At 37.1% G+C, this 14255-nt stretch overlaps 1 protein-coding gene across 3 annotated transcripts in view; it reads right to left on the reverse strand.

Moving 5' to 3' along the window:
- Positions 1 to 579: 579 nt before the first annotated feature.
- The window catches only part of CDK6 (cyclin dependent kinase 6), a 140622-nt gene continuing 126946 nt past the window's right edge, over positions 580 to 14255 (reverse strand). For all 3 annotated transcript variants that reach the window (XM_030266961.4, XM_030266962.4, XM_030266963.4), the window contains exon 8: positions 580 to 14155. In XM_030266961.4, coding sequence (XP_030122821.4) covers positions 14009 to 14155 — 147 coding nt within the window. In that variant the 3' untranslated portion in view covers positions 580 to 14008. The remainder of the gene's footprint in view (positions 14156 to 14255) is intronic.

A 14255-nucleotide genomic window follows, 5' to 3' on the forward strand; every position in this document is an offset into this window, starting at 1 on the left:
GCTTTCATGGGTGCCTGGCATTTGGTCAGTGTCAAACCATGATGATAACCAATCAAGAAAAAACAATCAATCAAGAAACTGTGCTAAGCTCTTTAAAAGATGAAGATGAAAATAGCAGAATCTCAAGGAATACAAAAATACCATGCACATTTAGCACAACAGTTGGATCAAGTACCGTTTGGGAAAAATAGTTCATTTCATGGACAACAGAGACCCATTATAGCTGAATTAAAGCACAGTTTGCCTAGACCAAAACAAAGATTCCAGTAAAAACAGATCAGTGCTAAATCATACAGCATCCCCAGCAAGTGCATCAATGTTTTGCTTTTGAAAGAAAAAATAAACTCTTAGATTATGACTTTTAAAAATGGAATTCATTGTAGGTAAACAAAATACCTAGGAATGAGTAATTGCAATAAATGAGGGTAGATTTTTATAAAATCAGTATATAGTAAGGTGCTGGAAAGAGTTTGCATTTATTTATGTTTCTGTGTCTGGTTGTGTGTGATTGTTGATTTTCTAGAATACACAGGGTGTTGAGAAAAACACTTGGAAACAAAAACTAGAAACCAACATTGCTAATTTTCTGTATTTAATATACAATACTTACTGAATTTGTATTCATTTTACATTTTTAGATAAAAGAAAAATATAGCTAGAAGGGTGAAGCAGTTTTAAATACAAAACTAATTTTTTGCCTTTTTACTTTTTAATAATTTGGGAACTAAAGAGAACTAGACACTGTGAAAATTTTTATTATATTGATTTTCATACTGAACCCTCAGCACCCAACAATAAATACACAACTTTGCTTTTCTTGCACTGCCAGCAGCAAAACGTTCAGTTCCAAAGGACTGTAATTCTGATATAATACATTATTGATAACTTTCTGTGTGCCTTAATTTAATTCTGCTGTATTGACACATTAGTTTTGCAGTCAACCATCTTTACAAACTTGCAAAAGCTAAAGAATATGTTAATACGGTAAGGTGCATGCTCCGATGAACTTCAATGCAGTCAACATAAAGTAGCCCCAGCTGAGGGTGTTCTTAAAGCAGAAAGCCCCATAGGGTGAAATTTGGGACACAGAACAGGCATGCAGTTAGATCAAAGGGCTTTGTTTGAAAGCTTGCAAAGGGAGCTCAAGAGTTTCCAAAGTGTCTGTGTTACTTCCCAGCCATTCTGTACAAAAGAAATATACATTTTCCCAATGTATATATGGTAATCAGCAGCTGTGCAAGAAGAGGAGAGAGTCTGCAAGATTTCCTGTACAGCAATGGTGCAAGACTTCTATATACCACAGTTCACATGCTGTAGCCCCTTGATGTCATATTGATGACTAAAAGGTAAACCAGTATATTTGAGTAACAATTCAAGAAATCACTGTTACATTTTTCTGTACCTCTGCAGGTGATACTGTATTTCACACACAGGTGATTTGAATGCTGAATGCAAAGAATGTGAAGAACACTGACTAGTAACTATTAAGCACACAGAATAAAAAAAAATGATGCACCTTTAAAAGAAACAGTAACACACGCACCTTTTCATGTTTGTACCCTGATTAAAAGAACATCGTGAATTTCAAGTATGAAATGATACAGTGAAATCATGTCCTGTGAATAGATATCAATGGTAGTCTAGGTAGTACAGTTTGCACTGTATAACTTTCCATCTTGCAAAACAGAATCCTACTGCATATGTAGGTAAAGTGACTTGAAATGCTAAAACCTGACATGCTAACTGTTGCACTGGTACAGACTGATACAATGCTGTAAAAGTCAACAGGACCTATGCTGATTTTCACCAGCTGAATATATGCCCTAAGGTGAATGAAGAAACATATTCCAAACTGCTTTGCATGCTTTCCTTGAATTATCGAATCCTAGACAACTCCAGAGCAAAATGATATTTTATGACAAAAAAGTAAAAAAAGAGAAAAAAATTAATCCAAACAGCATAGAGGCCAGTTTAATTTTCTATTTTTTTTTTTTAATAAAATTATACTGAGAAATGAAGGTACTGAGAGAGATTCTGATTTGCTAATGGATGTTGGTCTGATGTAATATAAATTAATAAAGTTACTCTGGATGTGTCTCAGAAGCTGTTGTCACTGTTCATAGTATTCTGTAAACCTGAAACCACAAGTTTAATAATGCCTTTTGAGAACATAACTTATCTTGAAGATTCTTAAACCAGTATCTCATGAGAGTTACAAACAGGCTTAACTTTATGTGACTTCTGTTAACTTCAGTGGGATTTGTCACATCTAAGGTAGGCACACATGGAGCAGTAAGAACTGAGTTTTATTTCTGATACATTTCTGTACCAGTATCCTGCTTTTCTCCACATATCCCAATGCCACTAAGAAGTGCAATTCTGACCTTTTGTATAAAAAAAACAATGAATAGAAATGTTTAGAGGAATAATGTAACTAGAGTTAAGATTTTTATCACACATTACAATTTATATAGTATTCTTGCTGATTTACTAAGCTTAAGTATCTTTATATAGACCTGAGCTGCCTGACACTGAAATTTGTAGACTTTGTAGACAAGGCCAAATTCTTGATTTAATTTAACTGTAGTCAGTGGAATTAAAACAAGAGTAAATAATGCTAAATGATTTAAAATACTTTGAATTTCCAACCCTAATTCATACAATTGTCCATGCACAGAAAAAAAGCCCAAAACAAACCAGCACCTATATTTGCTGCCCTTATGCTTTTGTTTAGGTAGCAATCTTACTTCAAGCCCAAATGGGCAACTTTATCACTTCAGAAAACTTTCTTCAGTTACAAGATGCTGCAAAAATTTGACCCCTAGCTTAAGCATCTGGAATCAACAGATACCTACTGGGCCTTCTACAAACTAAAGCCAAAGGCAGTCTATGTAATGTTTTCTAATTTTAGTTTTTCAGATATCTTCCCACTATGTGTAAAATTAGCTCTACAATAGCATTTCAATCTGGTTATTCCTTTACATATTAAAACAAAAATTCTCTAAAGCATAAAAATTGCTAAATCTGAACACATATACTACTCTAATTGCAAAACTCAATGCACAGTATGATGCTTATTTATGACTTTTGCTGACTGATCTATCTTCCTGCCTCTCTAAGAAGCTAGCTTCACTTCAACAATCAAAATGTATACTAAATGCAAATAAACAATAAAGCAGCAAGGCTTGACACATTTTTTTGCAACTACCCTTTCACAGGACTAATGTGTTTTCATACAAAATAATATACTAAGTCATAATGCAATAATTTAGCATAATGTCAAATAACTTGAAGATAAATGTGTCCACATTTTCAATAAACACAGACCCCATTTACTGGTGTCTTGGTGCTGTTATTAACCATGTGTCCTCACAATTACAGTCAGTTCCTAAAGGAAAGCCTTTTTCTGCAAATACTTTTTGTGAGCAACTACACTCACCTGACTAAGCTTTCTCTGCCCCGTGAGACTGCTCAGCTGAGGTACAGTATTCGTGTCTTTGCAGATTTAGGCCTTCAGACTGAAGAGTATCAAGTTAGTGAAGAAGTACAAATACACACTGTAACACAGAAAGTAGAAGACAGACCTACAGACGAAAGCACCCTGTGATGCCTTTGGGAGTTATAAACATCACTTCCAAAGTATACAGTTCCAACTTGTAATACAGCATTTTGAAGGTATAATTTTTCTTTAACTAGAGCATTCAAAGACATTATACTTTTAAAGCTGTTCAAAGTAATGCAGCAAAATATTATATTAACAACAAAATTCATATGAGTTTCAAGGGCAGATATAGACCACTTAAATGAATTGGAATGAAGTAGACCATAAATCTATTAATCTGAATGCTTGTAAAGAATTTAAAGGAAATTAAAGACTGTAAGGAATGAATGAATGTTCATCTGCGGGCTTGGTTTCAGTGCCAAAATGATACAGCATTGTGCAGAAAACTGATTCTATTGGAAAAATAAATGGCACCTTTGTATTTTCCCTATCTTAAGTGTTTTAAAAATGTGTTTCTTTTTCTAGCAGAAGGGACTGCCTTGCCTATGAATGGTGCTTGGCTAGGAGTCCTTGAGACTCTTTCAGTCCGTGTGTCAACTGGAACTGGCTCTCATTTACCAAAAAGCACCATCATAATGTAAACTTTGTTTGCTCACATTGCTGTGACTCAAACAGGTTGTAGGAAGGGAGTTTGAACACTGTGGAGAATGACAGGTTTTTATCAGTACTTAATGGAAGGCAGATGCTGTGGATGTTGAATTCTGTTTGTTGGAACTAAACAGAGAGAACTTCACTCTCCTGACCAGTGACAGGACTCAAAGCTGAATCGGGGCAGGGGGTTAAATTGGATATCAGAAAAAGATTTTTCATCCAGAGGGTGACTGGGCACTGGAACAGACTCCCCAGGGAAGTGGTCACAGCACTAAGCTTAGTTCAGACAGAGTTCAAGAGGTGTTTGAACAACACTGTTATGCACATGGTGTGATTCTTGGAGTTGGACTCAGTGATCCTGATAGGTCCCTTCCAACTCAGCATTATAATTCCCTTAATACTGACCACCACAGAGTAATCAAGATTTTCTGACTGCTGGCCTTCTCTCTTTTTGAGATGGTAATGCTTTTCTTTTCAACTTACTACACACAATAGAAAGGAGAATGGCAGTGGGGAGGTGAAATAAATAAAATCAAAACATAACAGAGCTCGAACACCACAGGGTTGCTAGACATCTAAAGAGAAAAAACCTCTACTCTCATGATGCTGCACTCCTTAGATTTTGTTCTGATAGGTAACTTCAGTTCAAAATGTGCATGGCAACCAATACTTTCACACAAGCGCATCCTCCCTGAGCTTACATAAGCTACCTTCTACAGCCTCATATCCACAAACTTCCTGCCAGCATCCAATTTCTGAAGTACATTTTGTTGTAGGTGCAACCCATGGTTACAGTCACCTTTCTTAAAAGGGACTCCACAATAAAGCCTCTGCAAGAAATCATGGCAGATTTTGGCCTTGCTAGAAAAACACTTATTTAACTAGCATGCTGTAGACTGAGGCTACATTTTAAACCCAGTTTGGTGGATTAGTCTCTATTACAGATGAAGGATGATTGTTTGAGATACATACAATCTACCTGGAATACAACATTTTGTCTTTTCCCACAGAATGTCCATAATTCAGTATTGCCCCTTTTGTGTAGTGGGAGAGTTTTCTTAGGGGAGTTCTTATATCACTGCTGTTTAAAATGCTGTTTAAAAAGTAGAAGTCAACTGTCATAGAAATAGTAAACATAGTATCCACTCTAGAGCCACGGAAGACTTTTCCTTAGGATATTTTGTCTGTTTGTGCCTAGGACTTGTGGCAGGGCTCTGTACTTTACACTGCCATGGCCCTAAGGGAAGGAATGAGCTTGATTGCCATGAACACATGAACACAACCTGGGGGAGAGCTGGGGACTATTTCACAGTTGCTCCACCCAATGCTGGGAGGAATCCTCTTCCTGAGAATAGTGATCCTGGGGAAGCAGGGTAAGCAGTTGGAGGCTGTTATTTCTACTATTGTATCCATTAAAAGCTTCTGGATAACAGGGGCATTGCTGTGTGTTTTTGTAAAAATCTGCATCACAGACAGTTGTTACGGGATCTTCTGTACTTAGTAAATGATCTCCTGAATCTAAAGTTGTTTTGGCTGATCAACTGAACATTATGTTCAATCTAATCTATTCTAGCTCATTGCTTTGCTTGAACCAAAAAGTGTGAAAGTAGCACACATTTTACCATATTCTACTGTACTACTTCACTGTTTCTAATGAGAAGTGAGGAAAAAATGAGAGTATATATCACTGGCTGCCTGAGATTGGAAGTTGCAGAGTCACAAGGCAGTAATTTAGCTCACTGCTACTTCAGTGGTAGTGGAAGCACCAGCAGGGTCAGATACAAATGACAGGTAATTGTTGCTGCAGTGAGAGGAAGCAGGAAAGCTGGAAAACTTCTGAGGAATAGACTCCTCAAGGCTTCCTTCACAGAGTCACAGAATGATGATCTGGGATAAGGAAAGAACTGCTTGAATGGCTGAGTGGTCTACCAGTATATGTATTTAACAAGAGCCAGAGAACTACTGTGGAGAATTAGAGGTTTCTCATCCCTGGAACTGTGAAGTTTGTCTCTGTGCCAAGCCCAGTTGCTCATGCTTAATGGAAGGATCAAACTGTGCCAACACTTACCCTGCCACCCATGCACTTAGACTGAACAAAACAAAATCTTATGCAGGCTTTCTATTCTGCATTTTTGGAGCTGGCATAATAATAGTTAACACTAGCTCTCCTGTTGGCAAAACAGCCCAGACAGCTCATTCCTACTCTACAACCTACAAAAAGTCTTTTCTTTTTCCATGCCAGATGATTTTGCATTATTATTTACACTGGGTGTTGGACACTCTTGCTAAGCCCTCAGACTTGCTCCTGTAAGATGGTGAACCTGGACTGATCCAGAAAAACTTGCATGTGGATAACCTTATCAAAATCCAAGTGTGCAGAACCATGCCATTTTGGATGACCAAAGAATGTTCAGTTTGCAGCAGGAGTCAACTTCTAATGTAGAACACTGCACACTAATAGACACTGTCAGAGCTGCACAGTCTCCACTGTCTGCAGCTGAACTACAGGCACTGTCTCTGTAGACAGCTTAATCAGCTGTCAAGCTGTCACATAAGACTTTTTTTTTTTTTTATATCTACCCAGAAAAAGCTCTAGCTTATGCAAAATTTAAAAAATAGAGCTGTTGCTATGTTAAAGAAGTACACTGTAACTCGCGATTTGAGTTGGCATAAGTATCTGTAACAAAATCACATTCATGAGTCTTGCTTTATCATCTTATATGACAGGAGAAAACAAAACAACTTGGAAAAAAAGTCTTCCCCCTATGTTTATATGTAACTTTTCCATGTAGTCAAACTCACTTGCCAACTCTCCTGCTCTCTGCCCATTTTTTTCTCTTTCAATCACATCACGATTTTCCTGCTTCATCTAGCTACTCTAAATCGATCCAAACATTAAAGAACTGGGGTTTTACCTTTTTTTTTTTTTTAATGCTGAGAATTAGCAGAACATGATGTACATGTGAAACATGGAATAAAATTAAGGGCTCCATATTATTGAACATTGATGTCAAACCCATTAGGAGTAATTGTACAAAGGAATCTGTCAGTCTGTGAAGTCATTTTCCATTCAGTGGCAGAAACTGTCCCCTGTCTGGATTTAACATAAGCATGTCAATGAAAGCAAGTATCCATGTAAAACACTAGAAACTGTGTTTTTTCCAGGCATGTGGATGGATTTGCAGAAAGCGAATAGTGCAGAATGCGAATTTGGCTCGCTCAGAAATGGACAGTGAGCTTGAGAGCTTTACAACACATCCTTGCAGACAGCAAAGTAAATCACAAGTTTAACAGGATGTGTTTTCCATCTCCTTTCAAACTGTATGGGTTGCTTTAGTGCAAATGAACATTTAAGTGGTAGTTTGAATAAATTCATACTTGGATGCTTTTCTTCTATAAAACCCTATCAGCTTTGCAAAGTCAGTGAAAAAGTATCAGTTTCAATGCGTATTTAATACACATTGTTTGCATTCATATCTCTTACATCAAAAATATGCTCCTTTTCACTCCTCCTAACAATATTTTCCAAATAGTTTCTTAAAAATCTCCTTTATAATCCTTATCAAGTGTCAGCTGTTTGTGGGCACTTTTTTTTTCTTTTTTTTCTTTTTTAAAGAAGGCAGAATATTTTGTCTGATCCTTTCTGGAAACAAAAAAAAAATCTGCTCTACCACAACCTCCAACAATCAAAATACTATTGTAGAAGTTATTTTTACTTTCTCTAGCCTTGCAAAAATCTCATTAACACTGGGCTGGATAAAACCCATCAATGTATCCCAAAAAAGATAAAATATGTAATGCGAAAGGGAAAAGACCGTATGGTTGAGGAGTTTTGATTTACCTTTGCTGTTTTGCACAGTCTTTCAATGAAGGCTAGAAAACTGAATATTGCAGAAGCTTCCACAGGACTTTTAAGTCAAAGCAAATTTTCCACTAACTTTACTAACAGCAACCTCAGGTTTTTCTGCCCAGAAAGCAAAAGGCTCATCTAAGAATGATGCTGGTTAATTTTAGTTTCTGATGAGTACATGAAGAACTGATGATATCTATTTGGCCTGGAAAAATCACTTTTGAGAACAAGTTCCCACTTGATTCAGTTCTGTTTGGGTGCCTATCACAGAATTAAAAACATACACATCATTTTTCAGGAATACTTTTTAATGGAAAAATAAATGAGTTTCAAGATTTTGAGTTTTACAGCTAAAGTAATGATTTTCAGCTGATTTCTCAAAGACTCTAATGAGCCATTTTTCATATTATTTGTGCACACTACTCTTAAGTGGTCTTTATGGTTCTTACATTGTATATGTATTGCAGATCAGTATGCAATACTTGCTAAGCTTCAAACTAAAGGGAAGAAACAACACTTGGCAAAAGTATATTTGTCAGTTTGTATGTCTACATATTTCTTCTTTTAATGGCCTAGTTAATTAGAATAGATGAGAAAGCTTCTTTTTGTTTTACATAAAATATTGAGATTTGATGGTTACAGAGTCTAGTGCAGAAACTAGAATTATATTACAGCCATTATCTAATAATTTGCAAGATGCAGATGGATAATAAAATAAACAGCTCACAAATAAAACCTCAATTTAACTTGTACAGCCTGTTAGACTGCTAAAATTGTAGTCATGCTTTTGAACATCTGAACTGTACTTGCACAAAAAAATGGATATGGATATAAAACTTGGATGCTTAAACATATAAAATCCCATTTAATTTTTTAGACATTGTTTCTGATTTTCTTTTTCACTGCAAGTAAGCGGTATACTCAAGTCTTAGTAATCAAAAGGAAGTAAAAGTATAGCTTATTGATAGTTATTGAAGAGTTCACCTCTCTGTGAAAGTAAAAATATATTTCTTAAATTTTCGGAAAAATGCTTTTTCTAACACACTAATTTCAATAACATAATTTACACATTAAAAAAAGTGTGAAATCCTGTTAACATCAAAAAAAGATCTTGATATTTAGAAACAGTTTTGAAGCAATAAAATAAATATGTTAGGTTCCTAAGCTTGCAATCAATTCAAGCTTCCAGCATAAAACAAAATCACTCAAACAGCCTAGTAATTTCTAATTCACATTGTATATCAAAGTCAATCTATTCCTGAACCTACTGTATATGAAAAATACTAGCCAAGTGGTTCTATAAAACAGAGTTCTTAGAATAAGCTTCCTCGTTATTTAAATGTGTCTTATACATGGAACATAATTAATTTATGTGGCCTTTTAAACCAAACTCTGTGGTTTCTGATTCGTGTATGTATTTGACAACTGATGTGTTTTCCGTTGTGAGTCAGTTAAGTGCTCCTAGTTTGCTGGCTAAAAGACCAAACCAGCATGTTTTCTCTTTATTTTCCATATTAAAGTTGGTCTAATACCTAACAGCAGAAAAAATTACATGTATAATAAAGCATGCTTTTCAAAGACAGTAAGTGAACCTGTGAAAAGCAGCAAGGCACAATATTTTCTTCTTATTCCCCAAAACAACCACTGAGTATAAAAACCAAAGAAGAGTTACCATGCTGGAAACCTTCCCCCATGCAGAAGATGTTCAAATGCTGCAATTTAGTGATTCCTTTCATTAAAATGCTCTGTATACATAGCCCTAAGTTGCTTTTTTTTGCAAACATGACACCCTCATTTTTTGGTGTGTTTCAAGACAGAAACAACAGAGAAAGATGCTCTATTATTAATCATGGTGGACAAATAGGCTGAAATAAACCTGGACTGTGGCCACAGCCTACACAGAAATATGCACAAATTCCATTTTTAGAATTTTACTAACCACACAGAAGGCAACACAGGGGTACACTAAACTAAGCCTAAGCAAGGAGGTGCACGAAGTTCTTGTCTCACCACTGGTTTAGGCTATGGTACAAAAAGAAGCAACATTTAGTAATAGGAATGTAGGGGACATTGACACTGTGTAGCTATGGAAAATTTGGAAGAATTTTGCTGGAAATAGCACCTGTGAGCATCACTGAAACCTGTTTACAGAAGAGAGTACAGAAGGAGATGAACGGGAAGGTTGGTGTGAGCATGGACAGGGGGAAGAGAGAAGGGCTGCACCAGATGGATTGCTAAGGTTCAGCAATTAGCACTTCTGTAGCTGGCTGCCGTGATTTTTCCCCTTGGTTATTGGGTCTGGGTTTTGGTTTTTTTTTTTTTTTTTTCTGCAGAGTTATGTAGTAGTGGCTAAACAAAAAAAAAAAAAAAAAAAAAGGTTGGTGGGAGAAATTTCTCCTTTCATTACTTAGAACACCCTGTTCATTGCTAAGAAGAGCACAGTGCCTGGCTGTGGGTGTTCTAGGAGCTATACTTAATACATCTTTTGTTATTCAGCATTTTTTAGCTGCTGATAAACCACTCCTGTAGAAGAGAACACATACAGGTTTAGATATCACTAAGAAAAATTGCACTCTGAAGTCTTCTTTAAAGGTGTACAAAGAGTTTTCATCACAGCACTTTCTTTTTCACTTACACAATTCCTACGTCCTACACATATGGCAGTAACGAGTAAAGGTACTAAAATATTAGAGCTATACCAGTAACCTAAGAAGAGCAAGGGCATGGGTTTGAGCACAGTCCCACAGCTGTCTGTGCTGTCTAACTATAAATGTAATTCCTGGCATGGTATTAGCCAATGATAGTGCTTTGCCCAGCCAGAGAACAGACTTTCTCAGTTCACTAGTGTAAGTGAAGCCCCACATGGTTTGGCAGGGAAGACTGGAATACGATTAAGCCTATGGCATGTCAAATGGAATTTCTTAATGAAAAATTTGGAAAAGGAGGTCCTTTTGAAAAATTGTTGGTCCTTTGAATCCAGACCCTTGCTACCACAAGGACCCCATTAGAGAAATATTTTCCCTAACCCTGCCAAGATTCTTAGATTTCTTGGTTTTGTTCCTGCCATTCCCACTGGAAAGATGTTCCAGAATGTGACCATTAATGCAGCCCTTTGCAAACTGTTCTCCTGAATACTCTCATTTATAACCTGATCCTACTATATTAGACAACATACAGCACCATGTTGCAGAAGCTCTGCCTCTGACTCCATAAGCCAGCCCCTGTTTTTCTCTGCTGCTTGCTTAGCTCTTTGATACTACGATTGGGAAATACTGCTCCAGTAGTTAAATTCCTGGTGATTTCCACATTCTCATTAGTTTTTGGGCCAACATTAACCTTTGGCTTTAAGTATTCCCTCCCCTCCTTTCTGTTTTTACCCTAATAATGAATCTACATTCAGCAACCATATCCTCTATTGTTAAGCTTTGCTAAGCTTAATAGAACAGATTCTTACATGGAACAGATGAACATTTCTGTCTGAGAGTTTTAAGCCTAATTTGGAAAATATAATCTCCTCCTCTACATTTTCACCCTACATTAGTTGGTGCAGAGCTCTGGGAGAGTTCCCTGAGCAGTTGCTGGGAAGCCACACCAGCTGAATGCCCTGATAAAGTATGTATAACAGATAGCTCCGTGCTAGCTAAAATGTGGAATGTTTTCAAAAGTGCTAAACTCCGTAAAAAACTTTTCTAATTACTACTGTTGCAAGAGTCTCCTGACTTTTGTCTCTGTTTGTTGTTCTACTTAGTGTTTAAAACTCACTAGCAAAAAATTCATTCTGGCCCATCCTTCTCTGTGAATGTTAAAAATTATTCACACTTGGGTCCACTAACCCACACAAGAATAGGGTTGGGACAACACCAGTGCAGTAGGTCTGCAGTTCCCTTTGGGTGTAGGAACAATGAGAATGACAAAGGCAAGGCCAAGATTAGAAGGTTTGCTGCTGTGACAGCTCCCTGGCCTTCAGCTTCCTGCTCACAGAGCTTCCAAAATTCTGATGTTACAGATCTGTGATATCTCTGTGTGCAGATGCTTTGTGCATGCTCTTGCCAGGCCCGATTTGCAACTTGCTTGTTCATGCTGGTTAAGTTTTGCATAGGCTCATTCTGGGCATAAAGAAAAGCACAGGCCACTGCATGCAAGCATGCAAGTGGTCCTTTTAAAATCTGGCTTGTTTAAAGTAGACCTAATTTAACCATATATCACACACTTAAATGTCTAACAGTAACAAAAAACTTTATCCAGGAGAGAGATAAGATCCACTTACTATCCTAGCAGTGGACCATGACCCAGACAGCAGAGATACCCGAAACAGAGTTAACAGTGAGGTTAACTACAGGAGCAGGAGACCTGCCTGTGAGATGGCTGCAAGTTCCTCTGTCACAGCTGGAAAAGTTACATTGCCCAGCTCACTGCTGAGGACTTGCTTCTGCCAAGCATGCCACGCACGAGGATCTCATGCTGGCTCACCACCTAGACAAAATGAAATAGAGACGAGGAAGAGAGAAGCCTAAGGGACTGTCACAGGAGTAAGCATAGCTGGCTGCTTCACATAGCATCAGTTATATTCATTGGACCAATATTTTCTCCCAAGTCATGTCCAAGTAAATGCACTGAAGTCATGCTAGGGAACAGTTTTTATGGATTTAAAATATTTCTTTTTCCCCAGTACAGTATTAAAAAAATAAAAGTTTCTTCTCAAAATACTGAAAATATATTTTAGTTAAGGTAAAAACACTAAATATAAAAATTTCAGGTAATATTTAAAATAACTGTGCTATAAAGACAAGTAAATTGCTTTGTTATTTTGACATTCAATAATGGCACATTAACCTTAGTGGAGAGGCATGTGCTAGTATCCCCACATGATGGTTTAGGAGAGAAGGACATGCATTTCTGCATAGAAAACAAGCCTGCTTAGTAAGTGACATGTGAGGGATTTTGAGCATTAATGTTCATGCACTTGTGATGCACTGGGGGGTGTTGCAGGTAAGGCAGCACAGTATACAGAGTACAGTGCAGCACAAATACCTCTCTGTGCTTATTACAGGTATAGGATTCTCTGCTTCTGAACCAGAAATATTTTTTCTATTTTTGTTTTTGGCTGACAATAGTAACAGGTTGAAGGTGAAAATCTGTATTGATTTTCATTGTCTCTGCTCATGTCTTTGAGCTGGACATCAGCAAATTATTTGGAATGAGATGAAGAAAATATGCTTGCAGCTGTTTCCGGGGGGGAATGATGGGTTAGACAATGGACTAGAACGTGTTTGCATTTCAACACATAAAGACCATTTGGAAATTGAAACAGTAAGAACAGAACAGTTTTTTGAAACATGCACACAAACATAGCTAGATAATAACTCGTTTGTGTATGAAAAAACCTAAAAGCTGAGACATTTATTATGATCATCATCATCACTGTTATTTTTATAGAGCAACAAAATGATAAATTAATCCATCCAGGTTTTCAAGTGGGGAAGCACCTGCATATCTGCTATGAATGAACAGTAGCTGGATGTATCAATGCATGTATCAGTTTGCAGGTTGCAGAGATCTGGTATTTCAATGCCATTCTTTAAATATCACAGAATAACAATAATAAAGTACCAAATCATGCTTCAGCAGCTAGAGAGAGAGAGAGAGATTGCATCATATTTTGGCAGTGACTCGATCATCAAACACTGGCAGCATTCAATATTAGAAAGATAAAATGGCAGCAAAACTGGTCAGCAGCTTCTCTTCGTCTGGAGTTTTCCCAGGTAGATAAACAAAACAAACATAAAGCTGCAACAGGAGCAGGTCAAAGCCCTGGCCCTTGCATTGCTCTGATAAAAGTAAACTAGATTGATTTCCATGGATAAGCACATCACAATCCCAAAATAAAAGATAAGTGCATAAAACCTCCAATAATGATCTCGCTAGGACAGCTGTGTGGTTTGTATGAGACAGTGGCCTTGTCAGCTACATGTCTTGTTCATTTATGGTTCATCTTCAGTCAGCACTTATGATGCATTCACCTCACTGGAGTTTTGGCTGGATGACACGTGACAGTCCAGATTCTCCTTGAATTTCTCCAGATCATGGAAATATGGGTGAGAGAGAGCAACATATGCAGATATTCTTTTGGCTGGGTTGAACGCTAAGCATTTCTGAAAGTATGAAAAGAAGTTAATTTTAACTACAATGTACAGTTAACAGTGCTATCATTGCATACATACATTAGTGCATACCACATTCAGTTTATGATCA

This window comes from Taeniopygia guttata, chromosome 2 (assembly GCF_048771995.1).
Source record: "Taeniopygia guttata chromosome 2, bTaeGut7.mat, whole genome shotgun sequence".
Taxonomy (NCBI): Eukaryota; Metazoa; Chordata; class Aves; order Passeriformes; family Estrildidae; genus Taeniopygia; species Taeniopygia guttata.